Source organism: Mesoplodon mirus (genome assembly GCF_964341445.2).
Source record: "Mesoplodon mirus genome assembly, chromosome: 19".
Lineage (NCBI taxonomy): Eukaryota > Metazoa > Chordata > Mammalia > Artiodactyla > Ziphiidae > Mesoplodon > Mesoplodon mirus.
In genome coordinates this window covers 7,124,620-7,144,640 of record NC_138995.1, presented here as the reverse complement: position 1 = coordinate 7,144,640, position 20,021 = coordinate 7,124,620, and the positions used below count along the sequence as shown (strand labels likewise).

General features: G+C 55.0%; 1 protein-coding gene across 1 annotated transcript in view; it reads left to right on the top strand.

The window, feature by feature from the left end:
* The window catches only part of CMIP (c-Maf inducing protein), a 240,195-nt gene that overhangs the window by 155,300 nt on the left and 64,874 nt on the right, over positions 1–20,021 (top strand). Inside the window, exon 3 of the mRNA XM_082607275.1 lies at positions 4,960–5,010. Within this exon, the coding sequence (XP_082463401.1) occupies positions 4,960–5,010 (51 nt within the window). The remainder of the gene's footprint in view (positions 1–4,959; positions 5,011–20,021) is intronic.

The following is a 20,021-nucleotide window of genomic DNA, read 5'->3' as shown; positions in this document are numbered from 1 at the left end:
ACTGAGTAGCCCTGGTCTGGGTGATCCTTGAAATCCCTTTGAGCCTCTGAATCAAAGAGCCATTTGTTACAGTGGACGAACACGGCCAAGGCCTCTGTCTTCCTCCAAAGTGCAGCGAGCCTGCAGCGGAAGAGGGGACTGTGGCCGCCTCCCCTCCCAGTGGAGTTGGAAGGGATGAGCCCGCGGGTGGACAGGAGACATGGGGTGTCTCTACCTCCCAGGGAAGGCGGCTCGGGAAGCTGGGTGGCGTCACAAGGCTTCTTGTGCTTTGCCTCGCCTGAAATTAATTCACTCCGCGGTCTTTTTAACACCAGGCTCACTGCGGAGGCGGCAGTTAATCCCACTGGATCCTGCCTCCTTTCCTAATCCTGTGGGCAGGACAGATAACCGGCAGGGGGCGTGGGGAGGGTAAGGGCTCTAAGAGCTGGGAAGCTGGGGAGGGAGGGTGGGCCTGGCCAGGGCCTCGGGGAGGGCAAGGGGTTTCAAAAGTAGAGAAAAGTGGGCGAGTGCCTTCGAAGAACGGTGGGCATGGGGGCGATGGTGTGGTCAGGGCAGGGCCGGGTCGGACTCCTGCTTGGGCCGCAGGGCCCTCCACCTGCTCTGAGACTCGATTTCCTCATCTGTGAGATGGGAGTTTGCACGCACTCTCCCACATGAGCAAAGACTTGGAAAACTCAGGTTGTCCTGCCTGAAAGGTTAGGCTGAGAGGGGAGATGACAAAGGGCAGGTGAGATGGTGGTTGATGTCCCTGAAGAAATCCTCCTCCCCCCCAGACAGTGAGACAGCTGTGAAAGGCGGGGCACACAGACCCAAGTGAGACCAGGACAAGGCTGGACTGGACACGGGGCAGGAGAGGAAATCTCTGGAGCTGTCCCTGCTCAGCAGCGAGCTGGGCACATTGACTGAGCTCTGGGTAGGGCCAGAACCATCTGGTGTGTGAGCCCTGGGACCTGGTGGCGCCAGGAGGGCTCACAGTGTAACTGGGAGAAGCTGTGTCTCTGGGAGCTGGCTGGCTCCTTCTGGAGACACAGCTGCAGGGAAAAACGGATCCGGCGGGGCCGTGGGGATCCGTCAGGACTCTAAGATGCAAGCAGCAGAGATGGACTCAGGCTGTCGCAAGCAGGAAGGGAAATATACTAGAAGGACTGGCGGGGTCCTGGAGAGCAGGCTTAGAAAGTAGACTGGAGCCGAGGCTGGTGGGGGCGCCGTGTCCCAGCCCAGTAACCATCTTTAAAGGAAGACGCAGCCCTTGCTTCATAAGGAATTGTCACCCCCCACCCGCCATCTTGACACCACTTCCTCGAGACCCGAAGTCCCAGCAGGAGCTTCTGATTGCCCAGTCAGATCACCTGCTCACACATGGCCAAGGGAGGGGCCAGGAGGCCCATTTAAAGATCTTTAGTCCCCTGCTGGCCTAGGCCTAGGTTAGGGTTCTGGGCTTTCACTGCCATGGCCCGAGTTCAATCCCTGGTCGGGGAACTGAGATCCCACAAGCCACGTGGCATGGCCAAAAAAAAAAAAAAAGATCTTTAACAGGGACTCACACTGGAGAGGCCCCAGAATGGGAAGGGCTGGGCCTGGTTGTGGGGAAGACTGGTCTGCGTTGGATTGGATTGCCAAGGCAGAGAAAGGAGTCACCATCCGCCACTTACTACCATTGCCCTCCTGCTTCTTGCATTGTTTGTGTTCACTCGTTCTTGTGCAACGAGCCCTGATGTTACTACCGGCCATGCTAATCAGAGTGAGGGATTTGGAAATGAGACCCCGCCCTCAGGGAGTTTACAGGCCTCTCGTTTGTTCATGTGTTCATTCCTTCAGCAGGTCTCTCTTGGGCACCTCATGCCCCAGGCCCTGGGGGTACAGTGATGGTCACACAAGGGTCACACACGGGTCACTCGTGTTGGCAGGGCAGCATGGTGGGTTGGCCAGTGGGCGCAGAAGAGGGAGAACATGGGTCTCCTTCCCCCGTTCCTTCTCCACGTCCCTCTCCTCTGCTGTCTCCTCTCTCTTCCTTTTTGTCTTCACTTGGTCTTTCAGTGCAGCCAGTGACACCTTGTGGGCCCTGCCTGGGCCCCTGCGGACCCTCAGAACCAATGCAATGACCCATGTCAGCACCAAACCAACCTGGCCATGCTGCATCCCTGTATTCATTTCCTACTGCTACCATGGCAGAGTACCACACACTTACCGCAAAAACAACACAAATTTGTTATCTGACCATTCTGAAGGACCAAATCCAACATGGGTCCCACTGGGCTAAAATCAAGGTATGCACAGGGCTGGTTCCTTCTGAAACTCTAGGGGAGAGTCCATTTCCTTGCCATTTCCAGCTTCTAGAGCCCGCCTGCATCCCTGGGCTCATGGCCACATCATTCCAACCTCTACTTCCCTCTCTGACTCCCTGACCTCCTGCCTGTCTATTATATAGACCCTTGTGATGACATTGGCTCACCCAGAGAATCCAGAATAATCTCCCCATCTCGGGGTTCTTAATGACATCTGCAAAGTCCCTTTGCACCTAAAGTAACACATTCCCAGGGTATGAGGACACGGACGGTCTTTTTTTTTTTTTTTCTTTTTGCGGTATGCGGGCCTCTCACTGTTGTGGCCTCTCCCGTTGCGGAGCACAGGCTCCGGATGCGCAGGCCCAGCGGCCATGGCTCACGGGCCCAGCCGCTCCGCGGCATATGGGATCCTCCCAGACCGGGGCACGAACCCGTATCCCCTGCATCGGCAGGCGGACTCTCAACCACTGCGCCACCAGGGAGGCCCACGGACGGTCTTTGGAAGCCCCTCATTCAACCTACCACACCTCCCCTCTCTCTGGCTACCTCGGTGTGTTAAAAAGCAGACAAACGGTTGCGGACCAGAAGCGTCCTGCAGCCAGCTCCTACTGGCTTGTACCAGCGCCCAAGAGCCGATCGGGGTCAGCTCTTCTCAGCTCTGGGCCAGGGACGGCCCCTGGTAGCGTGGAATCAGCCAAGTGCCCTCATTCACGGAAGTCCACACACACCGTGACCGGGGCTCTTTATCCAGGAGAGCCTGTTGTTACGCATGTATCAGCACAGCACTGGCCATGCCGCTTCCGGAGCCCTCCTGTTGGTAGTGTTTGCCCACGCCTGGCGCTGCGCTGAGTAAGCATTTTACATGGATTATCTCATCACTTGGTATCTTTGCACCGCTGCTCCTGAGTGTGGGATGTATTTTGTCACCCTAATGAACAAGAAGTGTCATGAGACCACAGCTAGGCCAGCACTGACAGGAGGGGACCCAGGCATGGACCCTCCAGAGGGGGGGCTTCTGGTCCCCGTGGTGGACTCCGCTTCAGCCTCTGCTGCCCCTGTCAGGTGTCACGGGCTCTGCATCATCAGGGAACTTGCTCCAGGTCACACTGCTAGACCATGGCAGGATGGGGGCTCGAACCCGGGTCTGCTGGAGACTCAGCTGCTGCAGACGTTCCTGCATCCCATGGACGGTGTCCCCCAGCCTGCTCCCCACGCGGGGCAGAAAGACAAACACACCTTGCCTCCAGGTGCTGGAGTGGATCTGTTCAGGGTTTGGAATGAGTCTCCGAGCTTTGCCCATGGGAGCCTGATTCCCGGCTGCACAGGCCACTGAACTGCTTGATTTGTTCCGGCCCAGAGATTTGCCGAGACTCTGCCCTGGGCGAACTGCTGATGTTTCGTCGATGATCTGGCGGGAGTCGGGGGAGGTAATCTGCAAGACCTGGATCTCCTTGAATGAGGGTGACCCCAAGTTGCACACGCTGTGTGTGCGTGCACGTGTACACCTGTGTGGCTCAGGAAAAGAAGATGGGCATTCCTGCTTGGGGCGAGGCTCTGGCCTTGTCAGAGCCCCTTGCCCATCAGGGTCACGGCGACTTGAAACACGGAGCTGTGGGGTCAGGCAGGGAACAGACGCTGCATGTCTGCCTTGGGGGTGGCCAGCAGCAAACTTGAAACGCCATCACGCTGTGGTTTCAGCATGAGTCAGACCACCGGTTCAGGCCCTGCCCCACACCGACTGCCTGTGAGTCCGTGGGAGAGTTTAACCTCCCGAGCCTCGGTTTCCTCATCTGTACCATAGAGATAACGATGCTGACAGTGCCAGCTTCCCAGCACTGACTTACGAGGACTGGATGAGCCAGCCCACGCGTGGGGCTTAGTGCTCCGTCTAGGGCCTGTCAGACGTGCCGTAAATACTGCTTTTGCCATCAGCAAATCTGCTAGAACTGGGGGTGAGAGCGGCGTGAGGCTGAGCGGCCCAAGTCTCTGAACTGGTGTGGTGTGGATCAAGGAAGGCCTGGCTCCCTGCACGGTGCTTTGTAATGTAGTTCTGTCCGAGGTCAAGGCTGGGTGCTCTCTACCACGGCTTTCTGCAGTTGGCAGGAGGTGCGGTGGTTAAACCCGCAGGCTTGGAAGCCAGGCTCTGGGTTTAAATGCGGTCAGTTGACGTGAGAGCTCAGGGTCTCAGTTTTTCCCTTTGTGAAATAGACGCAGTGTTGCCCACCTCGTAGGGCTGTCGTGAGGGCTGCTGACAGATTACGGGGATAACAAAGGCCCGGTGCCTTGAGCAGGGCTTGGGGAGCTCCCAGGCAGCTCCATTATCATCATCATCTCCCCACACGCCTCTTCCCCACTCATCCTGGCCCCTTCTCTGATCCCGGATGAGTGACGATATGTGTACAGTTAAAGCTCTTCCAGCCACCAGTGTCTACCCAGCAGAGTAAGCGCCCGGTGGCAGCAATGTCTATTTCAGACAAGTCCCCCACGTGACCACTTCCGGTTTGGTTTTACACACAAGGGGTTCAGCTTGGTGCATGCCTCAGAAGGCTCTTCAGGGTCACAGGGCAGAGCCTGCAGGACAGAGCAGGCTGGGGCTCTCATGCTGGCCTGTAAAATGCTCTGAAATGATGCAAGCCAGTGACTTGACCTTGCTGTCCTGTTCTTCTCATTGTAGGCTGCCAACAGCTACCTGCGAGACCAGTGGTTCCATTCTCTGCAGTGGAAGGTAAGTCCTGACTCGCTTGCTTGTTGGAGGAGCTGGTCTGCCACCCAGAGACGTGAGGGCAGAGGTCTCCTGCCTTCTAGGAGGCTCAGCCCAGGAGCTTGGCTCCACTGTGTGGAAGCCCCCCACCTCCCTCTTGGATGGTTGATGCCTTTCCCCCTTGCGATGGTGAAACTGTGCTCCTGCCCGGTTGGCCCTTGACTTTGCCCAGGAGCCTTATCGTGTGGTGCCTGCTTCTGAAAGGATCAAAGAACTGCTTGATCTCAGAACAGGGCCTCATTTGAGGGGCTCGGGCAGGCAGCACTTGAGGGGCTCAAGGCGATGGGTTGAAAGTAACTTCCGAAGGAGCCAGCAGAGGTAAATTTATCAGAGATGCAGAAGCCCAACCGTATTTCCAGAGGCTTCACTTCCTTTGGCCTAATTTCCCACTTCTAGCTCTGCATAGGATGGTCCCCGGCCTTCTAATAAACACGGTGAATTAGTTCCCGACTGGTCATGTTCAAGACCCAGGGGCCAGATTTATGAGAAGGGTCCTCCCAGGCCCCTGGGGGGTCCACGTTCTGCTCCGTGGCTCAGGACCCTCGCGCCCTGCCCCCCTGTCTCTCCTGCCTTCTGACCTTTTAGTTTAGAACAAGGCGTGACAGGCCTGCGGGCTCGCAGAGCCAGCAGGGTATGGCTAGGATGACCGGTGCCTGTCCTGAGCTGTCATCTTTACTGTAATCTGGAGCGCGGTGGGGGATGAGCAGCTGGCCCTGGACAGGGTTTGAGACCATGTGCCGTGTTGGGATGACCAAAGGGACACTTAGAATTCTTCTCGTGCCTCTGGAGGGGCTCTCGTCACAGCTGGGCGGAGGACAGAAATACAACCCCGGAAAATTACATTCCTGGTCCCAAAGCGGGCCACGCCCCTCCTTCCCCGACAGCTGCAGGTCCTCTCCTTTGGCCAGTGTGTCCATCTCAGAGGCTGAACGCGAGTCTCCAAGTTGGGGCCGCAAAGGAAAAGGACTGGCATTTACTGAGCACCTACTGTGTGCCTGGAACATGAGGCTGGCCCATCACGCTTATTTCACCCTTGCGGCAGCCTCGTAAGGCGGCTTGTTATCATTGCTCCCATTTTTTGTGCAGGGAAGGTGAGGCCAGACCGGAGCCCAACTCCCATAGCTGGTAAGGGCCTGGGGCAGTGTTCAGGCCCAGGTCTTTGCCGTTCCTGGGGGTTTCTGGTCGCAGGCAGAAGGCCCCGGGTGACAGCTAAGCAGGCAAGTGGCACATGCCTGCTCAGAGTCTGCAGGTGCTGCTGAGAGCTTGATTTCTGCAGGGACATCGTCCCTAAGGCCTGGCTGTCTGCGGCCAGGTGTGTCCCGGGACAGGCAGGACATACATCAGGACCTGCCAGGGGCCACCTGGGAGGTAAATACCAGAGCAGTTGAGAGGGAGAGAGGAATAGAGGCATGGTGCAGTGGTGGTCCTGCAGGAAGAGGCCACTTCACTGCCACGGACAGGGGTTACTTAGAGGCTTCCCTCTTCTGTTGTTCATGCGTGTTTTCCTTGTGAGTCCTCAGTAAGTGATTGCTTTGCTTTTTCTTAGCTCAGGGTGGGGCAGGAAGTACTTGGAGACATACCGCCTCCTTGACAGGTTGGGGAAATGCCTCTTTGAAAAGGTGGCCGAGATCAGTGTCAAGGAAGAGGTAGTCTTTAGTGGATTTCACAGAGCTCTGCTTTCCTCCTTGCCCTGGTCCACATTTTCTTCAACCATTTTCTGGAATCTCTGGGAACACCTAAAAGGCAGTGCTTGTGAAATGTGTGGATATTATGCAGCTACAAGGGATGACTAAGATGGTGGGCCTAGAAAGCCAAATTTCGGGAGACAGTGACAGCCAGAAGGATGATTTAAGAGTGACAGGCTTGAAATGTTCAAATTCAGACGTCAAGGATTGCATGTGGGGTTCAGACAGTTGATTGAGCAAGTACAGAACTGGGGATCCCTGGGCTTCTAGCAGTTCTCATAAAGACCTGGATATCTGCACTCAATTTTGGTGGTGTTTGGTTTGTGTATGGTTGTTAAATCTAATCAGTTGAATTTTTAAAAAGAAAAGAAAGCAAGCATCCAGGAAACTCAGATCAGGATATCAAGGACTCAACAAATGCTCAGCAGTGAGTGGCCCTTTTGCCAGGTGATGGATGGTGACCTTTGTTCTCACTGTTTCGATATTTGCTTGTGTCTTAGGCATGTGTAAGATGCTGGCAGTTTTTCCCTTTGGACAGCCCACCCCCCCATAATTTAGGTACGCTGCCACCAGGTGGCAGTGATATTTCAGTATCAGCAACCTGATTTCATTTCTGTGGCTCTTTGCCACTCGGTTTTGATGAGATTGGAGGGAGGCGTGCTCTCCTTCCTTGTAAAATGGCAAAGGAACATAAGGTGTTTTTGACGTACTGCCTGCTGTTGTGTTGAGACCCAGATTCGAATCCTGGTTCTATAGGTGACTCATCTTGGGGTCCGCATAGATTCTAGCAAGTGTTTATTGATCCATATGTGGTTACTGAGTACCTACAATATACAAGGCACGGCCAGGGGCTTTCCTGTTCATTGTCATTCAGCAAATGACAAGGCTCAGAGAGGTCTAGTTACTTGCCCATAGTCACACAGTGGATTTCAGTACAGATTTGTGGAGCTGCCCTTTCTCCTGCTTGATCCAGCTGTGCCTGATCCTGAGCTTTGGCCTTTTCAGCCCACTCGGGATGTGTCCTGCTTCTCCTGCCTGATACAGCTACTCTCTCCTCTGTATTTACCACCAACCATTTGGGGGTTTTCTTTTTCTTTCCTTTTCTTTTTTCTATCTTTAACTAAAAGGGGGGGGAATCCATAGAACATCAAAATTAAGGACTTTAGAAATCCCACAACCTCAGCTTGAGTTTTTAAATTTTCTAAATGTTGTGTTTATCACTTTTTCTCCTATACCAACGTGTACGTCCCTGTTGTAGCTGCAGCGCACACAGAGAATACTTTTTCTATTTGTAAACAATGTTAGCTCTTAAAATGCTGCGTTCCTGTTGCTTTATCGAAGTTTTATCCAGTTATACTGACACCTCCAGGGCATTCTCCACAGGTGTGATATTGCCTCCAAGGGGGTCAAAATTGGTATTTTGACCCCCTTAAGTTATTCCAGTGGTGTGTGGCCTTCCTAGTTCAACCTGCTCAACAAAATCTTATTGTCTAGAATTTAGTTTCAAAGGGATCAGGGCAAATTGGTGGGGGGCCGGGGGCGGATATCTTACAAGGCTCCTTAGGGGAATGATAATGGAAAAAAAAACTTGAGAAGCACCGCTCTAGAATCTACCTCAAGTTGTGATGTGGAACAGGGCAGAGTCTGAGTAACACACCTGTGTGATGCTCTTGATGCCTGTCTGCACCCTGGGGGTCCCGCTGCTCTCGTGGCCTCAGCTCAGCTCTGTGCGTCCACAGGCCGTCACAGCGCGTCGGGAGCATTCCCTCCGCGCTGGGCTCTGTATTTTGTGCGTCATCTCAGCTCACTGAATGGTCTGTTGTTGACGTTTGCATGTGAGGGAATCGGAGTCACTTGTCCAAGGTCCCAAGGCCCCCAGAGGGGGGACAGGGGTTTGACCCCCAACATCCTGGCCCCCGGGCCCCTCTCCCTACCTCTCCCTCTCTCCGGGTATCTCTGCCCTCCCTCCTGGACTCCTGCCCTTGGGCAGCACTGGTCAGGGAGGTGCAGGGAAGGCCCGGGACCCGGAGGACGACAGGAAGGGGGTGGGACCGCAGCGTCAGCCCCTCCCAGGATGCCCTGGAGCAGGGCGCGCTGTCCTCGGGGCTCTCTGGGGAGGCCAGGCCTGTTTGGTTTGGGTGGCTTGGCCCCTGAGGCCAGTTCCTGGGGGGATGGAGGCATAAACAGTTGTACTGAGTTAATGAGGCCTCATTTCTGACTCAGATGCACCTTGGAAGCCACGTCCTGGGGAGACAGGCCTGCCCGTGTGTGTCAGGCTGTGAGGGGACAGGGCTGTGTGGGTGTACGAGGCCAGGAGGGGACAGGCCTGGTTTGTGTGACAGAGCCAGAGTGTGCTGCAGGCTGTGAGGGTCCAGTGTGTGCTTATAACGCTGTCAGGAGGCTGGCCTGTTTCTAGGTTCAAGCCGAGAGGCCCAGGTGCTCACAGCTGTGAGGACAGGCCCGTCTGGGCGCCCAAGGGCCTGGACCACAGACCCTGAGTACCTGGCTGGGAAGAGACACGTGCATAAGGTGCCCCCGAAGGAGCCCCGAAAAAGCCAGGTACCAAAAAGCGCCCGCTTTGTGTAGCCGGCGCTTCTGGTGCCTCCAGCTCTGAAAAACGCCTTCTCCCTTCCTGAGAGGGGTTCCTCGGCCCTTGCACAGAAGTCTTGAAAACCAAGATGATTTTCTCCCTGGGGGAAGCTGGGTCACCAGCTACAGCCCCGGGGGCCGACCGAGAGCCGGGGCGGGGAGCAGACTGTGTGAGACCAGAAGCCGCCTGTTTTCCTGTCGCAAGGCTGCCAGGCAGAGGAACGCACTTGGCTCTGGGAAAATCCCAGCCCAGGTTCGCATCCTCTCTGGCCTGCTGCCCTGGCCACGCTGCCGCCCTCTCCCCGAGTCCCCAGGCAGGGTTTCCCAAGCCCCTGGGGCGGCCACAGCGATGTGGTCACCCCATCCTCTGTAGAGAGTAGGAGGGTGGAGAAGAACGTGGGGTCTGTGTGTGTGTGTGTGTGTGTGAGCGCGAGGGGGTGACTGTGTTATGGGTGCATTGGGTGTGGGGTGTGTTTATTTGGGCCTCAGTTTTCTCCTCTGTGAAATGGGGAAGTTGCTAACTAGCACCTCGCCCACTGGGTCAGCGTGAAGAAGGGCTGCCCTCCCAGGGCTGTGGGACCATCATCCCATGCGCCCTTATCAGAGCAGCCAGCGGGTGGGAGTGGGCACCCAGCCCCTGCAGTGCCCCCGCGGCATGTCTGTAAGATCTGAGGGGGTGGGCAGTCTGTCCTCGGAGGGCCCTGCCTGGCGCAGGCCATGGGGCGCTCCTACCACCAGGCCTGCAGTAGTGGTTCCGCAAGGTCTTTGCTACCCCGTCTCATGGATGAGGGGACGGCCATTGCCAAGGGCGGCCGCTCCCAATGGTGTCACAGTCTAGCTTCCACATCGGGCCCTGGACTGAGCCCCAACCAGGGTCCCCGGTGCATAGGCGAGGAACCGGGGGTGCAGGGCGTGGGGCTGGGAGCCTGGCTTCTCTCTCCCATCGGGTCGCCCTTTTGGGAAGGCTGGACCATCACCCCCAGTCCCGTGCAGGGAGAGAGGCCCCGCTGGCGCTGAGATTCCTGGGGGCAGCTGGGTCAGAGGGGACAGACAGCCCTTGAGCTGATGCCCCTCCCCTGAGGGGAAGCTGCGCAGGGGAAGGGTGGGGCCCTCCAGGGCTTGCTGTCACCCTCCACTCTGACCTTCCTCCTGGCCCCTCCTCCCTCTCCCTCTTGGGCACAGGAGTCCGAGGCCTTGACTCCCGGGGGAAGAGCCACTTCTGGTCCCACAGCCGCGGCCCCTGGACTCCCCCGCTCTGCCCACTGCAGATCCCCCGAGCACGCATCCCCTAGCACACGCGCCCGAGCCTAAATCCAGCCCCGCCTCAGCACATGGCGGCCGGTGGCCTCAGCACCCTCCATGGGCTGCTCCTCCTGTGCTGAGCAGATGCCAGCACCTCGCTCGCCACCCCGCTGAATCCCCGCAACCCTGAGGAGGGGACGCGTCCTCCTGCTTCCCCATTTCACAGATGTGGAGACAGAGGCCGAGAGGTGAACTGCTTGCTCAAGGGCCCGCACCTATTAAGTGACAGAGCTGGGGTCTGAACACAAGTTTGATTCCAGAACCTGGGATCGTAACCGCTGGGAACGTGGCTTCCACCGCACACGTGTGTGTGCGCACACATACGCAGACACGCATACGCACCGGACAGTTCCTCCCTCACACCTGTGGGCTTGCGCTCCTGACCATCCCCATCGCCTGTCTGTCCTCGTGCCTTGCGTGTCGGGGGCTGTGGTATTTTTGTCTCGTGAAGCATTTCATGAGAGCTTTACATTTTTTCTCTGAGTCTCACAGACGTCCCCGTGAGGATTATGTGAATTAACCTCTGACTTGGCAAGCCCCTGCTTCTTGTGGGAAGGGCCGAGCGCCCTGCCCGCCTTGCATGGCGCATGGCACACGGCAGACAACCTGGGCCTGGGCCCCGGAAGGTCAAGGTCAGGACCAGCCACTTACACATCTGCCCAAACACACTATGTCACCCGTGTCCCCAGATTGGAGCATCGAGGCTGTGTTACCTGACCTAGCCTTGCTCCTGGCCCCCCTTGGCTCTGGGCCACACGCTCCCACGTGGCTCCTGCTGGGCTCTCAGTGTCTAGAGGGAAGACAGTGACCCCTGTTTCACCTCCTGTCATTTCCACACAGCCCATCCCTCCTGCCCCGCTCCCCTCTTTCTCTGCCCTTTTACCACGATCATGAAAACGCCTTTACAACCACGTTCGAGGGCAGAGACCGCTCTGCTCTGGCCAGTCCCCACCTGAGGGCAGATTTTACTCCTGCAAATGCCCTTCCAGCTTTCATCCACCTTTGCACGGACCTTTTGGCAGCTGTGGCCAGGTGCGCAGACGGTCCTGCCAGCATGAACGCTGCAGCTTAAACGTTTCAGCATATGTCCATCACGTCTGTAGAGAGGTCGTGGCATAATTGGCCAAAGGACCTGCTTTTGGCCATTTGCACTGTTACCGTTTTTCTCAGTTATAGATGATGCAGTCATGACTGTCACCTATAGCCAAGCTTTTGCTTCTTTTGAACTACTTTTTAGGGCAGGTTTCCAGAACAGTGGTTACCAGGCAGAGAGCAGGGGTATTTGTGTGTGTGTGACTCTTTCCGCATACTGCCAATTTGCTCCCCAAAGAAAAATTTCTGTAATGCCTAGGGGGAGAGCTCTGGGCCACACTGCCTGGGTTCAAATCCTGGCTCTACCGCCCACGGGCTCTGTGACCCTGGACTAGCTGCTTTCCTCTGTGGGCTTCTTTTTCCTCCTGAATAAAGTGGGGGTCATGATAAGACCAAGCTTATTAGGTTCCTGTGAGAGTTAAATGGGTCAGTAGCAATAAAGAACTTAGAATGGCACCTGCCATGCGAATAAGTATTGGATCAATGTTAATGATTCTTCTTTAGCGATCAAGGCCTCTTTCTCTTTGTGTAGAAAGGTTCCAAAGGACAGGGCTCTAGAAGGAAGGGGGCACATGCATAGCACGCGTGCCACCAACCCCCAGTGAGCCCCATGACAGGCATCACTAATCAATCGCTGAACTCTTTTCCCCCTGAGGCAGAACTCTTCTCCACATGGTACCTGCTGGTCAACCTGAGTTGACAGAGGGAGTGAAAGCTTCCCACCACACCCGCTATAGTGACCTCCTGGACCTGTGGAATTTGAGTAGTACTGGGAATCCACGTCCAGTCCTGTCAGTTCTGGCCTGTGCCTCCTTGGGGCTTTTTCACGGGAGCCTTCGCTGAGCTTCCTGTTCTCCACTGCCTGGGAAGGTCATGCGTGTCAGCCGTCCTGCCTCTGAGCAGGAAGGTAAATCAGGGAAGCAGGGCAAGGAGGGCAGGAGGTGCCCTCGGTCCTTTTACAGGCCCGGCCGCAGGTCTGCTTCCTCCAGGTCGAAAGGCAGGAATTCCATCCAGATTAATTTCTGGCACTTGGTCAAAGAGGGCTTTGTGACTTCCTATGAGGGATCAGAGGGATTCCACAGAGAACTGTGAAAGGAGGGGCTCTCCCCACGAGGCAGGGGGCCCATCACAGTCCAGGACTTCTGGGGGGGCCCTCAGCGGGAGGTGCAGCTGGTGGCAGAGCCAAGCCCCAGAGAGCAGAGGCCCTCACAGAGGTGAGTCCAGCCAGGCCACTTCTGCTGCACCTGTGGTCAACGGAACTCAAGGGCGGCCATGGGGCCCTGGCTGCCAGTCCCCCGGGCAGGACCACAGTCCAGTCTCCAGCGACTCCCAGCCACAGCGCACGGCCCTCGGTGGGTCATCGGGGACCCTGTAACCAATAACAAGGAAAGCTTCAGGGATTGAAACCAACAAGTGGCAGAGGGCAGGACGGCCTGGGGAGGAGAGCTCACGCTCTCGTGGGCTTTCTTTACAGTAAACGGAGAAGACACTTACTAGGCACCTACAGGCCTCAGGAGCTGTGCTGGGGGCTCTGATGTGTGCTCCCTTGCAGTCTTCTCAAAGTCAGGCCCATCTTGAAGGAGGAGCTGAGAGGGTAAAGGGGCTTGTCCATAGCTAGAACCAGGCAGAGCTGGGATTTGAACCCGGGGTGGTGGGTCTCGGAGCCCAACCCCCTTATTCTGGTGGGAGGAGGCGCCACCTCAGGCCTGGAGAGGTTGCGGGTGTGGTTGGTGTAGCCCCATGTCTGAGCCCACAGAGGCTGGGAAGCCCCAGATGGGCGTTAAGCCCTTGCAGTTGTCTCCACTTTCCCCAACCAGATCTCTCTTTGGAATAGACATGGGGCACTTTGGTCTGTTTTGTTGTTATTGTTTTGATACATTTATTTATTTATTTTTGGCTGCATTGAGTCTTCATTGCTGCGCGCGGGCTTTCTCTAGTTGCAGCGAGCGGGGGCTACTCTTCGTTGCGGTGCGTGGGCTCTAGGCGCACGGGCTTCAGTAGTTGTGGCACGTGGGCTCAGTAGTTGTGGCTCGCGGGCTCTGGAGCACAGACTCAGTAGTTGTGGCACATGGGCTTAGCTGCTCCGCGGCATGTGGGATCTTCCCGGACCAGGGCTCAAACCCGTGTCCTCTGCATTGGCAGGTGGATTCTTAACCACTGTGCCACCAGGGAAGTCCTTTGGTCTGTTTTTTAAGTAAGCTTTTCATTAAGGGATAACATACATGTAGAAAAGTGCATTGATCAAAAGAGTACTGCTGGATGAATTCTCACAGAGTCTCACAGAATCAGCCTGTGTAACCACACAGATCAAGACACAGAGCATGACCACCTCCCTGGCACCCCCCCGCCCCCCCCCAGGCCCTCCAGTCCCTGCCAACCACCGCCCCCCCCAGCACAGGAAACCACTCTCCTGCCTTCCAGCAGCATGGATTAGTCTCGCACGAACCTGAACTTCATCTAAATGGAATCGTACAGGCTGAACTCTTCTGTGCCTGGCTCCTGTGGCTCAAAATTATGTTTATAAGATTTATCTATGCAATATATAATATCCTGTGTAGCGGTAATTTATTCATTTGCTTTGCTCCATAACATTCTGCTAAATGAATATAGACTCTTAATTTGTTCATTCTGTTAATGGACAGATACTTCCAGGTTGGGGCTATTATGAATAGAACCATTATAAACATGTCTCTTGGTAAACGTATGTTTACAGCCTTTTGAGCACGGGCCGTAGGGCAAGCAGAGGGTCCCCTTTGGTGGAGGCTGCGCAACAGTTTTCCAAAGTGGTCCAAACCAATTTATACACCTACCAGTGGTATACAAGAGTACTAAGGTGAGACATTTAAAATTGCATTTATAAAGATTTTCTTTTAATAGTGAAAAGGACAAAGAAAACTAAAAAAATTTCCCACTGTCCATAAACCTCTGGTAACACTTTGTAAGTTTTAAAAAAAAATGGGGCTATAATTGCGACATAACAAAATGCACACATTTTTCTGTTGGGTCTGGTGAGTTTTGACTGTTGTAGTCACCTGAATCACCACCATCCAGGTTCCTGTCACCCAGGACAGTTCCCTCCTGCCCCCTTTTCCAGCCAGTCCCTCACTCCCCAGATATCCGCTGTTAGCGTCTAAGACCAATGAGTTATGCACGTTCTCGGTAATTCTAAAAACTATAGAAGGGTGTAAAATGCATAGTCCCTCCTGCCTCAACTCCATTTTCCCAAAGGCAGTCCTGTTAGTCTCATGGGGCCCTTCAGAAGGTTTTATGAAAATTCCTTTTAAAACACCACACAGGTTTTATTATCCACACTGGGTGTTCCTTGGTCCTTTACCCTTTAATTACGTATCGTGGTTGAGCTCGTACACGAGCTCATACAGCACATTCAGATCTACTTCATTTCTTTTTATGGTTTTGTAGTATTTCATTCAGACAAGGGTCAAGCCCGGTGGGACTTTAGATCTTTCAGTTTGTACTGTTGAGAAGCTGAGTTTCTGCGAGAAAGGACAGGCGTTGCTGAGTGCCCGCCGTCCACCGGCCAGAGGCAGTGAGAGGCACCTTGTACCTAATCATCACCCCTTTGGATCCCTTTAACCATCCCACTCCAAAGATCAAGAACATGGAGCCCAGGGGCCCCAGGTGGAATGACCTGTCCGGGCCGCAGGGCAGGAAGCAGGGGAGTTGGGTTTGCACCACGTCCCTGGGACCCCAGGCCTTTCCCTGCCCCCTGCTGCCCCAGCACCGGGCTTGGAGACATCAGACACCCCAGTGCCCGCTGCATGACGGCCTTCCCTGGGCCTCAGGAGGGACAGCTGACCCTCCAAACAGCCAGGAAAGAAGAGCATTTGTGGGCTGTTTTTCTTTCCCAGACGAGGAGGGGGACCAGGGCTTCAGCGTGTCATCCCACGCACCCTTTGACGGAGCTGATGAGTCACCGCACCACACAAGCAAGTTTTCCACGTAAACGTTTTGCGGGTGAACTTGTTTTCTGCCCTTTAAGGCAAAATTTTTTTTTCTTCCTTTCTCTTTCTTCAAATAAGTCTTTAAAACATAAATGGGAGGCCATCTCTTGACCAGGAAGACCTTCTGTTCTACAGGAGTCTGCAGGTCCCTTCCGCAGCTGGGTGGTGGACAGCAAGCCCCCCGAGCCAGGCATGCTGGGCAGCTCTCGGGGGGCCATGCGGGGGCGGGGCCGGCCTCGGAGGGGAGGGTGGCCTGCCGTTCTGGGTTTGCCTCCAAGGCTCCTGCCCGCCTGTTGGCTCAGAGACGAGGCCAAACAGAGCCTCCGAAAAGAGCAGTGCCTGTCCCCACAGAGGGATTAGGTCCTCACCTCTCCCTGCAATCAGAAAATACCCAGCGGGCAGCCAACTCTCTGGATGGAAAGGGGTTTGGGAGAGAGGCTAATTGATCAGGAGACAAGGGCAGAAGTCCCATGGCCCTTGTCCCTCTGAGACCCCAAGGATGGTTTTGCAGAAGGCTCTGAAATGGACAGAGAGCCCGCCCCTGTCCAGGGTGCTAAAGCCACCCGCATGGAGCCTGCTGACCTTGGCGGCAGGAGGCCACGGTGGTTTGTGTCCGGGTGGGAGCTAGAGAAGCAGTGGGGACCAAGCAGATGCGTGGATAAGACCCTTTGGCAGAGTGGGCCGCATCTGCCCTCTGGGCTGGAACAGACGTCCGAGAGTGCGTGGACCCTGAAAAGCTCCCCCAGGAGATCAAGGACCAGCTCAACAGTGGCCGAAGGTGGCAGACTGGAGCAGACCGTTGGCATCTGTTGACTCTCGAAGGCTTTGTCGGCATCTGCGTTGAACTTTGCATCAGGGATGGTCTTTATTTCCTCCGAGGCCTCTCCGTCACAACGGACCCCAGGGGTCCTGAACTGTAGCTCGGTGGTTCTCAAAGTGGAGTTCCCAGACCAGCAGCCTCAACGCAGCCTGGAAACTTACTAGGAATGCAGATCTTCTGTCTTGTAAGCTGGAAAGTGGGGGAGGAGAGTGTAGCAAGGTGTGTGTTCCATGCCCTCCAAGTGATTCTGATACACAGCACAGTCGGAGAGCCACGGCAGTAGCTTGAAGAAAGGGGAAAGATGGGACTTCCCTGGTGGTCCAGTGGTAAAGAATTCAACTTCCAATGAGGGGGGACGTGGGTTCGATCCCTGGTCGGGAAACTAAGATCCCACATGCCACGGGGCAACTAAGCCCGCACGCCTCAACTAGAGAGCCCTCGTGCCACAAACTTCAGAGCCCACGTGCCCTGGAGCCCGTGCGCCACAACTAGAGAGAGAAAACCCGCACGCCACAACTAGAGGAGCTCGTGCACCACAATGAAGAGCCCGCGCGCCGCAGTGAAAGACCCCGCATACCGCAACTAAGACCCAATGCAGCCAAAAAAGAAATAAACAAACAAATAAATAAAAGTTTTAAAAAACGAAGAAAGGGGAAAGAGCAGCAGACGTTTATTGAGTGCTGACTGTTTTCCAGCCATTTCATCTGCTGCCCTATTTTAGTCTATACAGAGTCCCTGGGAGGTAGGATTGTGTCCCCATTTTGCAGACCAGAAAACTGACTCTCAGAGTAAATAACTTCCCCCTGTATCTGAGCCAGAATTCAGACCCGGGCCTGAGCCTCCTCTGTGTCCCTTAGGCCCCGTTGCTGGGTCCCTCTCGGCTTGCGATCAAGCAGGGAGGCCTCTTGGATTGCTCTGCCAGCCTCTCCTCCACTTCTGCGGGCAACTCAGACTTGACCGCTGTGAATGTCTCCCAGGTCCCACCCCTGGACTCTGTCTTGACCATGCCCTGGGCCTGCCTGAGGGGCCTTCTTCAGCAAGGAAGGAACAGCCCCTGGTGCATCCTGCCTCCCCACAAGACCCCCGATCGGGAAGGCAGGAGTACGCCCCACGCTGATTCAAGCGCACCCTCATTGCCTGCCTGGGCACGCCCATTGACGATCCACTGCGGATGAATTAATTAGGGAACTGGACCCTTTTCCAGGGTGCTCATAAATTAAGGCCGCTTTTGGCAGGAGCCATGGCTCCAGCCCAGAGGCGGCAGCCCGACAAGGACTAGAGGCTTCCCACACAAAGGGATGAACGGATAGGATGCCTTTGAAGTGCTGCGAGCACTAGATAAAGTTGTTAGTCAAATAAACAGCGGAGGCCCCTGTTGAGATGCTACCGTCTGAAGCCAAGCGGGAGAACTCCTTATTTGGGGTAGAGGTTTCCCTTTATGGACCCAAAGGCAACAGCCCTGTGCTGTCCTCTGCCCTTCAGCGCAGCCAAGCTCGCTTGGGGCCGGCCTCTCCCACAGGGCGGAGGAAAAGCAGCCTCTGGTACCTTATTTGCATTTTTTAATTTATTTGGTGAGTTGCTAGCAATCGGGGGGGGGCGGGGGTTGTTTCCTCAGAGAAGAGCCTTTCCTGCTATTGATTAACAAGTGGCCCCCACTGTGCTCTTCAGGATGTGGTTCAGTTCTGCACCGGGTTCCCAGCACCACTAATGTCATTGGCAAAATCATTACAGGAAAATAATAGGATCTTCTTAAACATTCTGTTAAAGGTGGGGTCTCACCCACACCTTCGGTCGAGTTTACAATTAAGGAGAATCAGGACACGTTTCTGGGTATATGAGAGCCTGGGGTGGGGGGAGTGGCTTTGATCTCGGGAACCGTGGAAGTACGTGTTGGACCAAGGGGGCCGCCTCAGGGCAGGCAGTGGCCCCTGGAGAAGAGCTCTTTGACGCAGAGTGCCTGGTAAGGGACCCGGCTGTCTGGTCAGGGATGCTCCCGGTCACTGATGTATGGCGGTCACAGCACCCGATGGCTGCTGCCAGAAGGACCTCCCAGAGGATTTGCACAGAAGGCTGAGGTCAGGCGAGAGGACTCCTGTTGGCTTGATTTTTCATTTTCTAAACGTGTATGCTACCTTTGCCCGGTGATATTTGAGGTGGCTTATAAAAACACACAGCATGGGAAAATCTATACTGATTGACATGGGGCCACTTCCAGGTGTTAAGAGAGAAAAAGCAAGATGCAGAGATCCACGTATGATGTGATGCCCTTTTCGTAAAACAAAAGCTAAGGACCAAAGAAAATCTCTCTATATATTTGCATTTGATTAACGTATGGCCGTGGAGGAATATCTGAATTGATATGTACGGGGGTTGACAGACTATCGGGCTCACTGCCTGGTTTTGTAAATAAGAGGTTTGGGGGGACCCAGCCCCACCCATTTGTGCTACAACAGCAGAATGTGGCCAGAAAAGCCTGTAATATTTATTACCTGACCCTTTTACAGAAAATGTTTGCCAACCATATGGTTTGTTTTTAGCATGGATTCTGGGATGGGGGAGATGCAGGGGAGGCAGAGGTGAGGTTAAAAAAACAAGCCAACAGGGACTGCCCTGGTGGCGCAGTGGTTAAGAATCCGCCTGCCAATGCAGGGGACACGGGTTCGAGCCCTGGTCCGGGAAGATCCCACATGCCGCGGAGCAACTAAGCCCACGTGCCACAACTGCTGAGCCTGTGCTCTATAATCCGCGAGCCACAACTACTGAGCCCACGTGCCACAACTACTGGAGCCCGCGTGCCAGAGCCTGTGCTCTGCAACAGGAGAAGCCACTACAATGAGAAGCCTGTGCACCACAACGAAGAGTAGCCCCCGCTCGCCACAACTAGAGAAAGCCCGCACGCAGCAACAAAGACCCGACGCAGCCAAAAATAAATAAATTAAAAACAAAAAAGCCAACACATACAATATGGGCTAAATTTATGTACACTTTTATGGCAGGGGTACGCACGTGCACAGAAAGAGATTCCGTGGAGCGATGGTCACCAGCATACAGATGTGCAGGCGGTGAGCCCACACTTCGAGCTCTTGTGTGCTTTATTACTCCCTTCCTGGACACGGTTCTGTACTATTCTGGTTTTCCAGTGAACACGTATCATTTCAAAAACGAAGTAATCCGGGGCTTCCCTGGTGGCGCAGTGGTTGAGAGTCCGCCTGCCGATGCAGGGGACACGGGTTCGTGCCCCGGTCTGGGAAGATCCCACATGTCGCGGAGCGGCTGGGCCCGTGAGCCATGGCCGCTGAGCCTGCGCGTCTGGAGACTGTGCTCCGCAACGGCAGAGGCCGCAACAGTGAGAGGCCTGCGGACTGCAAAAAAAAAAAAGGGAAGTAATCCTGGGAATTTTATTTCTTTTAAATTAAATGTATAATACACGGCTATGGCTTCCTGCAACAGTTTGAAACATTTCAGATAAAGCTGAAGCTCTTCCTCAGCCCCCTCTATGGTCCTCCCCTCCCCACCCATATATGT